The sequence below is a fragment of the Equus asinus genome, chromosome 16 (assembly GCF_041296235.1).
Source record: "Equus asinus isolate D_3611 breed Donkey chromosome 16, EquAss-T2T_v2, whole genome shotgun sequence".
Taxonomy (NCBI): domain Eukaryota; kingdom Metazoa; phylum Chordata; class Mammalia; order Perissodactyla; family Equidae; genus Equus; species Equus asinus.
In genome coordinates this window covers 3,979,488-3,993,320 of record NC_091805.1, presented here as the reverse complement: position 1 = coordinate 3,993,320, position 13,833 = coordinate 3,979,488, and the positions used below count along the sequence as shown (strand labels likewise).

Sequence of the window (13,833 nt, the reverse complement as noted above, 5' to 3'; positions counted from 1 at the left end):
AGCACGAGGAGCAAGCCTCAGCTTCTGTGCCCCTGCTGGCCCAGGCTGGGGCTCTCTGATCAAGCACATGCGTCTGTCCCTCCAGGGCCACTTTGGCAAGGTCGAGCTCTGCAGGTATGACCCTGAGGGCGACAATACTGGGGAGCAGGTGGCTGTCAAATCCCTGAAGCCTGAGAGTGGAGGTAACCACATAGCTGATCTGAAGAAAGAGATCGAGATCCTAAGGAACCTCTACCATGAAAACATTGTGAAGTACAAAGGCATCTGCACAGAGGACGGTATGTGTGCAGAGTGGGCTTGGTTTGAAGACTGTCGGGGCTCATCAGGCCAGTGCTGAGCACGCAGTGCCCTCGCCTTTTCTGGGCCACCTGAATGCGCTGGCCGGCAGCCCCCACGCGCTCTGGGCTGCATGGTCATGTGGACTGTCAAATCCCTGAGCGGCTGCGGAGCTCCCAGGGAAGCCGCCCAGCCTGCCCTGCTCCCCAGCCGGGGATGCTTCCAGCATTGTCTCTCCAGGCTGTCCGCGCACCCGCACTGGGCACTGGACGGCCCCCACGCAGTATGCGCACTCGGGCACTCAGGTCAGATGAACGTGATGGCCGCTCCTCCCCGGCCCTGTTCTCACCCAGCACTGGCCGGATCTAGTTGTCTAAATCAAGGTGGCAAGTAATATGCACTGACAAGTGTATCATTTTTACAAGCCAGTACAGTACTCACATATTGTACTTTAAAATTGGTAGTGAAATGCTGAGGCTCCTAATTTTTAAAAATCACCATTTGGCTGGTGCGTTAGTATCCCTGTTTGCCGCTGAGGACCCCCAGGTTTTGGTGCTTCAGAGGGTGAGGAACTTGCCTGGGATGCCGCGGTGGTCCTGTGGTCAGGTCTGGTCCCCTCTCCGGGTCCTGTGCCCTTGACTCCCACACGCCCTTCCGGGCAGCCTCTTACTGATGGGTGCTTTTTTCTCTAAACAGGAGGAAATGGTATTAAGCTCATCATGGAATTTCTGCCTTCCGGAAGCCTTAAGGAATATCTTCCAAAGAATAAAAACAAAATTAACCTCAAACAGCAGTTAAAATACGCCGTTCAGATTTGTAAGGTAAAAAAAAAAAAGGACGTTAAAGATTAAAAAGCAGGCACTCTGTCCAGGTGACGGGTGCGTACAGGCTGCACGCGGGAAGCTGCCAGTGATTGTGCTGAGTTGGTTTCGCTCTGCACGATCTGGATGAAAAGTCAGCCTTCACCAGGAAAGTGAATTGATTTGTTAATATGGCTGATTTAATGTGTATTTCTTTGAATCAGTTTGGTCTTACTATTCTTACATAAAAGTAAAGACCAAGGAAAAAAGCCAGTGATATGTGAATGAGGTGCCATTTGTACATTTTGTCAGGAAGTGACACGAGACGTGGTCCGCGCTCACCTTCGCCGTGTGCTCGGCGTCTGCTTCTCTCCCGCAGGGCATGGACTATCTGGGTTCTCAGCAGTACGTTCACCGCGACTTAGCAGCAAGAAATGTCCTCGTTGAGAGTGAGCACCAAGTGAAAATCGGAGACTTCGGTTTAACCAAAGCCATCGAGAGGGATAAAGAGTACTACACGGTCAAGGATGATCGGGACAGCCCTGTGTTCTGGTAAGTGAATCAGAGGTAGACGGCCTCAGTGCTTCCCAGCGTTCATACTGTTTTGAGAGCCTTTTCCAGCTATGTTAACATCTCTCATTCCTCCTGCATGAGTCAAGATTAGAAAGCACTTAGAACATTTGGAATTGATTGATTTTTGCCTTCAAGAAACACATTTTAGGCTGTTTCACTGAAAGCAACCCGCACGGAAATGCCTGAGCTTCTTGTGACACCATCTTCCAAGGAATGGAGAGATGCAACCAGCGCAGCATCTCCAGCTTCCCGGGAGAGGGCATTCATCTGGCACGGCCCTTAAAACTGTCAGCAGCGGGAGCAGTCACACCCAGGCAGAGGAAGCCTGGAGGGTGCGTGGGAAGAGGGGCAGGCAGGAAGTAGACACTGAACAGATGCAGGGAGATGCTGGACAGAGCAGAGCAAGATCCCTGGGAGACTTGGCCATCTTCTCCTGAGTCAGCAGAGCATCTGGTTAGAAGTCCGCACCCTCCTTTGACCCCTCTCAGCCTGGAGCACTGTCCAGGGGAGAAGCTGCGTAAGTCTCCGCTCCACCCCCCTAAAACTGTCAGCACCTCTGAGCTGCACCCTCCCTAGATGCGACGTAGGTCTCTCCCACCCGTGGAGCCTGAGCCCTCATTTACTCGTTAACCAAGTATGTATCAGGCCCTCCTTTGTGCCAGGTTCTAGACACGTGACGGCGAACAAACAGACTGAGTTTAGAGTTTAATGGGTGTGGCAGCCAATGTCGTGGTAACGTAAGTGTAGAAAGGCTCAGGTTGGTTTTCTGGAAGTCCTGACTGTTAAGATAAAACCTTCAAAGATTCATGGGGGCTGGAAAGATGGTTAGTAGAAGGCATGTGTGCCTGACACGAGTGAGACGAGAGCAGTGGATTTCCGAGGCGCTGAAGGCAGCTCGGTGTGGCTGGATCACGGAGCAGGCGGTCTGGGGGCTGCCAAGGCAGAGCAATGGGAGCTGAGTTACGGACGTGGGACTCCATCCCAAGCCCGGAGGCCTTTGTGGGGTGTGAGGATGGGGGGCCTGTTGCTTTAGCAAGGTCACTGTGGAATGGTGAGAAGCAAGATTGGAGCAAGGGCGTCTGATTCAGCCAGAGCCGGTGATGATGTGCGCTAGGACAGTGGGCAGGATAGTGACAGTGGCGTTTGAGAGAAGTGAGCAGGCTTGAAAAGTATTTAGGAAACTGGATACAAGGACGCCCCAGTTTCTGGCTTGGGCAGTTGGGGATCATTCACCCACACAGCTGACATTGGAAGAGGACTGGGCAGTGAGGTCACTGCTGACTAGCGCTGAGCTCGCAGGCGATTAAAGCTGCGTCTGTTGTCATACGCCTCCTCCTCCCCGTGGGGAAGACTCGCCCTGTGAAACGAAGAGTGCCAACTTGTCTCACTGTCATTTTGGAGCAAATACGTGCTACTGAGAGCCTGTAAAGGATGGTGTTCTGTATGTCACGTGTGCACTGCAGCAGCGTATGTGATCCGTAGAGAATACACACACATCATAGAACATTACATTTTTCTGAGCTGCTCTGTAGTGTTTGTTGGACTATCCTTCCCAGGAAATGAAATTTCATGCTCCTCTTTCTTTCAGGTATGCTCCAGAATGTTTGATTCAGTGTAAATTTTACATCGCCTCTGACGTCTGGTCTTTTGGAGTGACTCTGCACGAGCTGCTCACCTACTGCGACTCGGACTCCAGTCCCATGGCGGTGCGTCTCACTTGTCTTCATTTGAACCCATCACCCAGTTAAAATGTGTCGGTCCCCCTGCTTTGTAGGTTTCCTTCTGTTTAGTTCTTAAATGGAACCCAATCAGTATTATCACGCAAAGCAAAGATGTTACTTTTCCATTACCAGGGGAGGGAGTGGCTGGTAGAGTCTGAGACATTGAGTAGTCTGATCATTGAGAGCAAATAAGGATTTTGGACTTTCATTTAAAGTTACTACGGAGAAAAGCCTTTTTATTGCTATTTTAATTTCTAGTTAATTCTAGAAATTTCACCTTAATCTATCTGGTGTTTATACATATGTGCAAAGTAAAACATTTTGTTTGGTTTTGTTTTACGTAGTTGTTCCTGAAAATGATAGGCCCCACTCATGGCCAGATGACAGTGACGAGGCTCGTGAACACACTGAAAGAGGGGAAGCGCCTGCCTTGTCCACCCCACTGTCCAGATGAGGTATTTACAGGCCACTTCACAGTAACAGAATAACACTTTTTATTATGTTTTCATGGCTTGGGTTATCCGGCCAGACACTAGGGGTGGGAGGAAGAGGAGAAAACTCCTTTTTAAAACAGTTTGCTGAAGCTGTATTTGAGATAAGATGTCTGAGAACTCACCTCAGGGCAGTTGATGGCCGTAGGTGATGGTCAAAGCAAGGATTCCTTCGAAAGCAGGCTCACCACAGTGAGCACCCAAAGGACACGTCTGGTGCCACCTCATTGTGACAGACACATATAATTGTATTTCTGTGTGTAAGTTTATCACACTCGTCAACAGCATTTGTGACATCTGTTCAGCTTTCTGTATCTAAAGAGAATGGAGCCTTTAAGTGTTGAGACTATTTAAGACTTACTGAAGAGCACGCGTCAGAGAGCGAAGCATCCAGCGGGGAAACTGAGTCTAAACCGAGCTGAAACTTTACCCCTGAACTGGCTGGCTCATGGCAATTAATGACCTGGATTTTGGGGAAGATCAGTTAACCCATGAGTTTCTCAAGTGTTAAAATATTATTTAGGAACTATAGTTGTGTCACACTTTCTGTATTTTAAATTACTCAAATACTCTTATTTCCCAGTCTTACTTAGTAAGGAAGGTCATTTACATTCCAAAATCATTTTCTGACTCTTGATGTTTCTGTAATTTAAAAGCTCCCAAATCTGACAACATTTTTACTATTGTTGGTTCTTCCTTCTTTTTCCAGGTTTATCAGCTTATGAGAAAATGCTGGGAGTTCCAGCCATCCAGTCGCACCACCTTTCAGAACCTTATTGAGGGCTTTGAAGCGCTTTTAAAATAAGCACGAGTAACGTCTGAATCCCACCGCGTGTCAAGTCCTCCTCCCCTGACAAATACCCAAACCATTTAAAACATTTTTTCTTTAATGGGAACGTTTGTATTCTGTCTAAAAGATACTCGGGTACGTATCCACGTGCAGGCACACTGTGGTGCTCAGTATGTGTAAGTACTTCCTCTTTAAATTTGGCACCAGTAACAGTGACAAATAATGACAACCCAGTATAGCAAGCACTCCTCCTTTGGGAAAGAATCTCTCTCCATTTCGTTTGGCTGGTTGACCATCACAGCTGTGTATCAGCATTTCAAACTGAGGAGCTGACCCAAGTATGGTCCCAAGGTGATCGCTGTCTCTCCGCTGCTCGTTGAGCTGAAACACTTTTCTGGCACATAAGGATTGACGGACTTAGCCAGTACTCTAACAGGCCCTCAAATTTCAATATCTGTACAGCGACAGACCCAGCATTCTTGAAATATTAGATACCAGTTAGTGTAGTAGTGTTTCTCTACAAAGATGAGTGTGTTCCCGTCACCAGTAGGACTTAACTTTGAGTTGTTTCTCCAGTGGCTTAGCTCCTGCCCCCTTGGGTGACCAGTGGTACCCATTTTTGAGAAAACTGGTCATACCCAGGGTGACAGCTGTGGAGCAGATACTTTGCTGCATGATGTTAATTCTTGAGAACTCAGCCTATGCCCTTGCTTTCCTAAACAGTATACCTTGAATCAGAAGTGATTCCAAGAACCTGGATGCTATCATACATGCTTTTAAGAACCGTCAGTGTATAGCCTTTGATAACTCTATACCACTTGGGGCAAGCTGTTCCAGCATTGGTTTTGGATGCTGTATGCAACCAAATCAGAATACATACCACATCCATTGCACTGTTCTTTCTTAGTTTCAGTACTTACCATCCATCTACAAGATTTTGACCATCACCCGATCGCACAAAACTTGAAAGAAAAAAGACCCAGCTTAGAGGCAACATGGAGTTCAGGATCCACTAGACAGTTTTCACTCTGCTTGGAGGTAGCTGGGTAATCAAAAATAGCTAATCTCTGATTCAATGTGAACCATAAGATCTTTAAGACCAAGAGTCTGAAAAACTTTGTTAATGCTGTCTAGCATTTGTTTGTTGATGTCATTACTTTGAGCCTGAAAAAGTTCTGGATTGATTCAGTGGCAACAATAAACTCGCCATTTAAATTTGTTCAGTAACCCTCCATCACCAAGGTATCTGTCTGTGTCGAACCTGTGGCCACTCTATATGCACTTTGTTTACTCTTTCTACAAATAAATATGCTAGAGACTTCACATGCATATGCCTTTTAATATTAAGATTTCATTTTCAAAGCATTTCAAACAATTCATTTACATAGAAAAATAACAGTATGGCCTTTTGGGGGGTGTCGGTAGTGGTCCTGTTTGATTTGTATGTATCTGTTACGTCCAATGGTAAGGGGCACAGCCCAGTATGGACGGCAGAGCCATGTGTACTGTGGTCCAAAGTACCTTTTCGTTCTTTCAGCCTCCTCCTGCTTTCATGTGGCAGCTCTGATTTAAAAGTCACCAGCTTCCCTTTCTTCTGTTTGTACTGTCACGGAGGTGTGACCAAGCACTGAAGAGGCTCAATGCAACAGGAGAGTGGGAAGGGGGAGTAGAGAGCAGGGCGGATCCATTATGCATCTGCTGGGTCACAGCTTAGAAATTCTCTTAGTTCAACTGCCTAGCTGTCATCTTCCAACAGAGGTTAACACATGCAATAAATTAGACCAAGTAAAATTCTTTCTTTACAAATCATGTGAGTACCAATTTTAAACTTCCTAATTAAAACAGGATAGATACCCTATGTCATAGGCAAAAATAATAAGTCCCTAAGTCACAAGTTATTTAATGATCTGATTTCAAAAAGACTAGGATCATCGGGACCCCTAAATTCCATATCATCAATTACAGTCTCATAACAAGGAACAAGCTTAGAAATTTCTAGGTGGCACAGGGTGTCTCATGCATTTAATACCAAGGTCTTGAGGAGACGGTGATCTCAGAAGTTATCTGCAATAAACACAATTCTTTCAGAAGTAAGTTGGGTTAAATGGCTGATCGTTTTTCAGCCTAATTCACTACAAAAGAATAAGAGACAAAGCAGAGAGTGAGGTATCGCTTATTAGCTCAAAACACTTATAAATACCGTTCCTCCAGAAGACCCGCTCAGCAGGCTGGTGCTGACCGCGTCACTGCACTGTGCAGTGGGGCTGGATGCTCATGGCAGGCCCGCTTCTAGTCCTTAGGATGCACTAGAGGAGGAGACACACAAGCCCATGTTCCTTGCCTTAGAAGTCAGCTGCAAAAGTTAAAGGTCCTTCTTTAGGTGAAGTAAAACGATTAGGGAATTACTGCTATTAGATGAGCGTTGGCAAACTTTCTCTGTAAAAGGCTAGATGGTAAATATTCAGGCTTTGCCATCTGTCACAGCTACTCATCTCTGCCATTGTAGCACGAAATAGCCCTAGACGGTATGTAAATGAATGAGCATGGTGGTGTTCCAATAAAACTTTATGTACGGACACTGAAATCTGAATTTCATATAATTTTTAAATCATAAATTTTCTTTTTTCCTCCAACCATTTAAAAATGGAAACATCACTCTTTGAATTTGACCCCAGGGTGTAGTTTGCCAATCCCTTAATTAGATCACCGAAGCTGCTTTTCTTAAAATACCTTGTGTTTTTCACAAAAGGTATAAATGGTAGATGTATTAAAAGTAAAGCGTCTGTCGTGGCGTCTGCCCGGCCCTCGCGATCACTCCGTGTTTGAGTTTTATGTCGCGTGGCTGGGGTGGCGGTCACAATGCAGTCTGCATGTAGGACATCCAGCACTCTCACAGTTCTAGGAAAAGGTCTGAAAATCTGTAAATGAGATTACTTCTAGGGAAAGTAAGTCGAAATGCACGTTGGCTTTTAAGAAACTCATTCTACTAAGGCTCAGGAAACAAGACTGTTTCCCGTTTATTGCTTCAAACTTTTATATATGGTGTCAAAATTATTCCCAGTCCTAAAACAAGAAATATTATTAATTTCTCCAATGGACCGTAGGTTAATATCACATTGATTAAGATGCATCTAATTCTAGTGGAAAACGTCCTCACTTGATATTTCTTCTTATTGCTACTCATTTCTTATTTGGCAATTCTGCCTGCTGCACAACAGTTCCTTCTGGGAAATTAGAAACCCGTATTTAAAGGATATGGCTAGTCTGAATGTCGTTAAGGCAGCGAAGACCAGCAGAGATTCTGCAGAGAACCTTCCGAGGTTGTAAGGAGAGAACGTAACTCAGTACACTCGCTTCTTTTTTAAGTAGGTTTCCATGTAACACACTCCTGTGCCCTGAGAATGCTGGTCAACAAACCCCACTGCGCCACCTTCTGGGGAAGAGATGAGATACGATGAGCCTCGCTTTTCATTTCTCAAAGATGACACCTGGGAGAAAAAGAAATCACAACTAATACTACAATCGAAATTAAAACTGGTTTATTCGTTAAACATGTTTACAAGAAAAGGTGTTCTGTAAAAACAGAATAGCAAGATAAATAACCAAGTCATCCAAAAATTACACAAATTCCTTTGTTAAAACAAATTAGTTTTTTTTTTAAATTTCTATATCAGAATCACTTGTGGAACTTTTACAAAATACAAACCAGCTTCGAGTAGTCTCTCTCCCCCGATGTGTTGGGGAAAGTAAAAAAAAAAAAAAAAAAAAGATTCTAGTTGCTTCTGCTGTTTGCAAATAGTTAACCCCCACTGAATCAGAATATCAGTACCGGATGTCAGTGTTCCTCTGAGGAAGGAGAGTGACAAAGAAACTGAGCTGCGTATCAAATGAGATGTCAGATCTGTCTAGTAAAAGTAGCAAGAAAGTAATAGGTATAAAAATTGACAAATGATGTCACTGAAAACAATAATACATTCTAGAGACTAATGTGAACTCAAACTTTAATCTACAGGATGATCACCTGGAAACCATGTTAAAATACAGATTTTCAGGTACTTTTCCAGAGATTCTGATCTGGAAGTATTTATTAGAATGGCCAAAATGGTCCTCATAAGTAGTCACAGTAATCAATACAGTGAATCAGAATGTGTAGCACAACCCCATGATTTCCTAATCCCTTAGTTTTAGCTTTTACAAATATGATATGTGCCAAGCTTGCTGAAGCAAAATTATATAACTTAATATACAAGACTGTAGAAAGGACTCCTAAGGAAAGCTTCCAGCAATGCAGAAGAGCCTTCTCACATTACAATTAAAATTACAATGGATTTTGAACCAACAGTGGTCACAGTTTTAAAAATGGGGGTCAGGGCCAGGCCTGTGGCTTAGCGGATAAGTTTAGCATACTTTGCTTTGGCAGCCTGGGTTTGTGGGTTCGGTCCCTGGGTGCAGACCTACACCACTCATCAGCCATGCTGTGGTGGTGACCCACATACAAAGTAGAGGAAGACTGGCACAGACGTTAGCTCAGGGTGCATCTTTCTCAAGCAAGTAAAGAGGAAGATTGGCAACAGATGCTAGCTGAGGGTGAATCTTCCTCAGCAAAAAATAAATAAAAATGCTGATCAACTTCAGAGGGAAAGATGAGTCTGTCACAACTCCTGGTGGATAAAGTAGCTCTCAATCATCCATGTTAAGAGGGATTAAGGAGGAGTCAACCAAGATGGCGACCTGGGAGGCTCCTGAGCTCCCCTCCTCCCATGAGCGCACCAAATGTACAGCTACATATGGAGCAATTCCCACTGGAAGAGATCTGGAAACTAGCTGAGTGACTCCAACACATTGGACAAATGAGAAAATACCCACGTCAAGACAGATAGGAAAGGCTGAGACACGCTTGCCATAAACTCAACCCCTGGCACAGCACCATTAAACCGTGATGGAACGGCCAACTTCTAGCTTCTCCCTGAAGAGTGAAGGGTGTAGACTCCACATCTAGTACCCCAACTTCTAGGACTCCCACTGGAGGGACAGGCTCCCCCAACACCTAGCTCTGAAAGCCAGTGTGGCTTGCATCCATGAAGCCCACAAGACTAGCACGCAAACAAGCCCCCTTTTTTTTTTGCAGGGAAAGATTCACCCTGACCTAACATCTGTTGCCAATCTTCCTCTTTTTTTTGTTTTTTGTCCTCCCCAAAGCCCCTGTGTGTGGTTGTATATCCTGGCTGTAAGTCATTCAAGTTCTTCAGTGTGAGCCATTACCACAGCATAACAGCTGACAGACCAGTGGTGTAGTTCCACGACTGAGAAGAAAACCCAGGCAGCTGAAGTGGTGAGCACTGAACTTTAACCACTAGACCATCAGGGCTGCTCCAAACAAGCTATTCTTTTTTAATTTTTTTCCAGTGAGCAAGATTGGCCCTGAGCAAACATCTGTTGCCACTCTTCCTCTTTTTGCTTGAGGAAGACTGAGCTAACATCTGTGCCAATCGTCCTCTATTTTGTTTGTGGGACACCGCCACAGCATGGCTTGATGAGTCACCATGTAGGTCCATGACCGGGATCTGAATGCACAGACCCCTGGGCCACCAAAGCAGAGCGCATGAACTTAACCACTACACCACTGGGCCAGCCCCCAAACAAGGTATTGTTTTGGGTGCATGAGCGCTCACTGCAGCTATCTTCTCGGGAACAGGCAAGTTCCCTCACCCTCAGTCCTTCTCTGAAAGAGGTTGTCTGCATGCTTTAAAAGCTGCTGCCTGAGGGCCAGGCTTCTAATCTAGCGGGCCCCAGGGGCTGGCTGTGATCTCCTCCAGAAACCTGGGAAGCTGGAGGACCTCCCACCTTCTTCCAACCCACTCCAAGTCACTAGTATCTCCCTAGAAGAAGCTTGTACACACGCTTGTGCCCCAGCTTCTGTGGCTGCCACTCAAGAGATGGCCACCTGCTTGCTTGATTCTGATACAATGGGGCTTGCATTCATGAGTCCCACAGGACTGTAGCCAACAAGAATTTCTTAATGGGTGCAGGGGCACCCTCCCTCCCCCTGCCTGCCTTGGCTACACACCCAGGCCCGGCCCAATGGAACAGGCAGAAATGCCCATCTCTGTTTCTCCCTGGAAGGAGTCGAAGTGCACACTTGCCCAGCTCTGCCTGAGGGTCCAGGTTCTCAGCAGCCTGCGTCTGGATGCTGACTGCTGTTCTCCCCTTTGGAAAACTGATGGGTCTTAGCACAGCCTCAACTACTGGGAGCCACTAAAAACAAAGGAGGAGGCTTGGACAATCACAGAAGTTTGAGAGGCAGCTAGGTGCTCAAGCAGAGCTGATCGACAAGGTTCATCTCCTACATGAGTCCATTCTGTGAAGACAGGGAAAAGTGGCTATTTTATCTAACATGCAGAAACCAATACAGAGTCATGGAAAAAGAAGAAATAGAGGATTACATTCCAGGGGGAAAAGGATAAATATACAGAAGTAGATCTTAGGGAAACAGAGATAAGTGATTCACCTGATAGAGATAATGGTCGAAAAGATGCTCATGGAGCTCAGGTAAGTAATCCATGAGCAAAGTAAGAATTTCCACAGAGACAGAAAATATTTTTAAAGTATCAAACAGAAATCACAGAGCTGAAGAATACAATCACTGAACTCAGTTTCACTGGAAGGGTTCAAGAGCAGATCAGATCAATCAGAAGAAAGGATCAGTGAACTCAAAGACAGGTCAGTGGAATTCATCCAATCACAGTTGTAAAAAGAGTGAAGATAGCTTACGGGACTTAGGAGACACCATCCAAAGGACAAATATACACATTATAGGGATCTCAGAAGGAAGGGGGTAGGGGACAGAAAGCTTATTCAAATAAATAGCTGAAAACTTCCCTAATCTGGAGACATCCAAATCCACAAAGCCTAGAGACAACCAAACAAGATGAATCCAGAGGCACATTGAGACACATTATAATTAAATTGTCATATATTAAAGACAAGGAGAGAATCTTGCAAGCAGCAAGAGAAAAGCAACAGATTTTTCAGCAGAAACCTTGAAGGCCAGAAAAGAAAAGGATGATATATTTAAAGTGCTGAAAGAAAAAAACTGCCGACCAAAAATACTCTACCCAGCAAAGTTCTCCTTCAGAATGGAAGGAAGAACAAGAGTTTTCCAAACAAGCAAAATCTGAAGAGTTCATCGCCACTAGACTAGCCTTACATGAAATGTTCAAGGGAGCTCTTCAAGCTGAAATGAAAGGATGTTAATTAGTAGTAGGAAAACATGAAAGTATAAAACATTGGTAAAGGTAAATATATATTTAAATCGAGAATAATGGCAGTGGGTAAACCACTTATAAATGTAGTAATGAAAGTTCAAACACAAAAGTAATAGAAATAACTATACAATCACTTGCTCATGGATACACAATGTAAAAAGTTGCAAATTGTGACATCAAAAATATAAAATGGGTTGGGAGAGCTTTTGTATGCATTTCAAATTTAGTTATCATCAGCTTAAAACAGACTGCTAAAAATATAAGTTGTTTTATGTAAGCCCCACAGTAACCGCAAAGCAAAGGCCTATGGTGGATATATAAAAGAGAAAGGAGTCACAGCCTAGCACTATAGAAAATCATCCACCCACAAAGAGAAGAAGAAAGGAACAGAGGATTTATAAAACAACTAGAAATTAACAAAATGGCAATATTAAGTCCATACCTATCAATAATTACTTGAAATGTAAATGGACTAAATTCTCCACTCAAAAGACCCAGAGTGGCTGAATGGATAAAAATCAAAACCCAACTATATGCTGGGTATAAGAAACCTCAGCTTAAAGGACATATGTCAGCTGAAAGTGAAGGGATGGAAAAAGATATTTCATGCAAATAGAAACCAAAAGAAAGCAAGGGTAGCCATACTTACATGAGACAAAATAAATTTAAGCCAAAGAATGTAACAAGAAATAAGGTCATTATATATGAGAGGTCAACTAATCAAGGGGATATTACAATTGTAAATATTTATGCTACAACATTAGGAGCCTAAGTAGATAAAGCAAATATTAACAGTTCTGAAGGGAGAAAGAGACAGCAATACAATAATAGCAGGAGACTTCAATACTCCACTTCCAACAATAAGATCATTCAGGCAGAAAGTCAGTAAGAAAACATTGAACATAAACAATATGTTAGACCAGAAAGACCTAAGAGTCATATACAGAACATTCTATTGAACAGCAACAGAATACACCTTCTTCTCAAGTGCACATGGAACATTCTCCAGGATAGATCATATGTTAGGCCACAAAAAAAGTCTTAATAAGTTTAAGAATGAAACCATATCAAACATCTTTTCTGGCTACGTGGTATGGAACTAGAAATTAATCAGAAGAAGAAAACTGGGAAGTTCACAAAAATGTGGAAATTAAACAACATGATCAATGGGTCAAAGAAGAATTCAAAAGAAATCAAAAATTATCTTGAGACAAGTGAAAATAGAAACACAACATACCAAAACTTATGAGATGCAGCAAAAGCAGTTCTAAGAGGGAAGTTTATACTGATAAATGCCTGCATGAAGAAAAAAGAAGAACCTCAAATAAACAACCTAACTTTATACCTGGAGGACCTAGAAAAAGAACAAATTGAGTCCAAAGGTAGCAGAAGGAAGGAAATACAGTAGCCCCCCTTATCCCTGAGGGATACACCCCAAGACCCGCAGTGGATGCCTGAAACCTCAGTAGTACCAAACCCTATATACACATTTTTTTCTATACATTCATATTTGAGGCATGAGAGCAAAACTAGCATGAATTTCTTTTTCCTTCTTCACAATTTCAGATAGAAGTTCTGTTCTTACTGTTCTTAGCAACTTCAGCAACCTAAACTTTCACCCTCTCATTTAAAGGAAGTATTTTTTTTAATGGCTTCTCTTTGGCATACCTAAATTTCAGCATCACTACTCTTGTGCTATGGGGCCATCATTAAGTAAAGTAAGGGTTACTTGAACACAAGCACTGCAATTCTGCAACAGTCGATCTGCTACCGAGATGGCTACTAAGTGACTAATCAGCGGGTGGCATATACAGCATGGATATGCTGGAAAAAAGGATGATTCATGTCCCAAATGGGACAGTGCGAGATTTCATCACGCTACTCAGAATGGCATGCAATTTAAGAGTTGTAAATTGT

At 43.8% G+C, this 13,833-nt stretch overlaps 2 protein-coding genes across 18 annotated transcripts in view; one reads left to right on the top strand and one right to left on the bottom strand.

The window, feature by feature from the left end:
- Positions 1-5,974, top strand: part of JAK1 (Janus kinase 1) — a 122,448-nt gene extending 116,474 nt beyond the window's left edge. For all 14 annotated transcript variants that reach the window (XM_044749345.2, XM_044749348.2, XM_044749347.2 and 11 more), the window contains 6 exons: positions 86-278; positions 973-1,097; positions 1,456-1,628; positions 3,238-3,355; positions 3,715-3,825; positions 4,571-5,974. In XM_044749345.2, the coding sequence (XP_044605280.1) occupies positions 86-278; positions 973-1,097; positions 1,456-1,628; positions 3,238-3,355; positions 3,715-3,825; positions 4,571-4,666 (816 nt within the window). In that variant the 3' untranslated portion in view covers positions 4,667-5,974. The remainder of the gene's footprint in view (positions 1-85; positions 279-972; positions 1,098-1,455; positions 1,629-3,237; positions 3,356-3,714; positions 3,826-4,570) is intronic.
- RAVER2 (ribonucleoprotein, PTB binding 2) overlaps positions 5,973-13,833 on the bottom strand; it is a 94,736-nt gene continuing 86,875 nt past the window's right edge. For all 4 annotated transcript variants that reach the window (XM_070486483.1, XM_070486482.1, XM_070486481.1 and 1 more), the window contains exon 12: positions 5,973-8,139. In XM_070486483.1, coding sequence (XP_070342584.1) covers positions 7,993-8,139 — 147 coding nt within the window. In that variant the 3' untranslated portion in view covers positions 5,973-7,992. The remainder of the gene's footprint in view (positions 8,140-13,833) is intronic.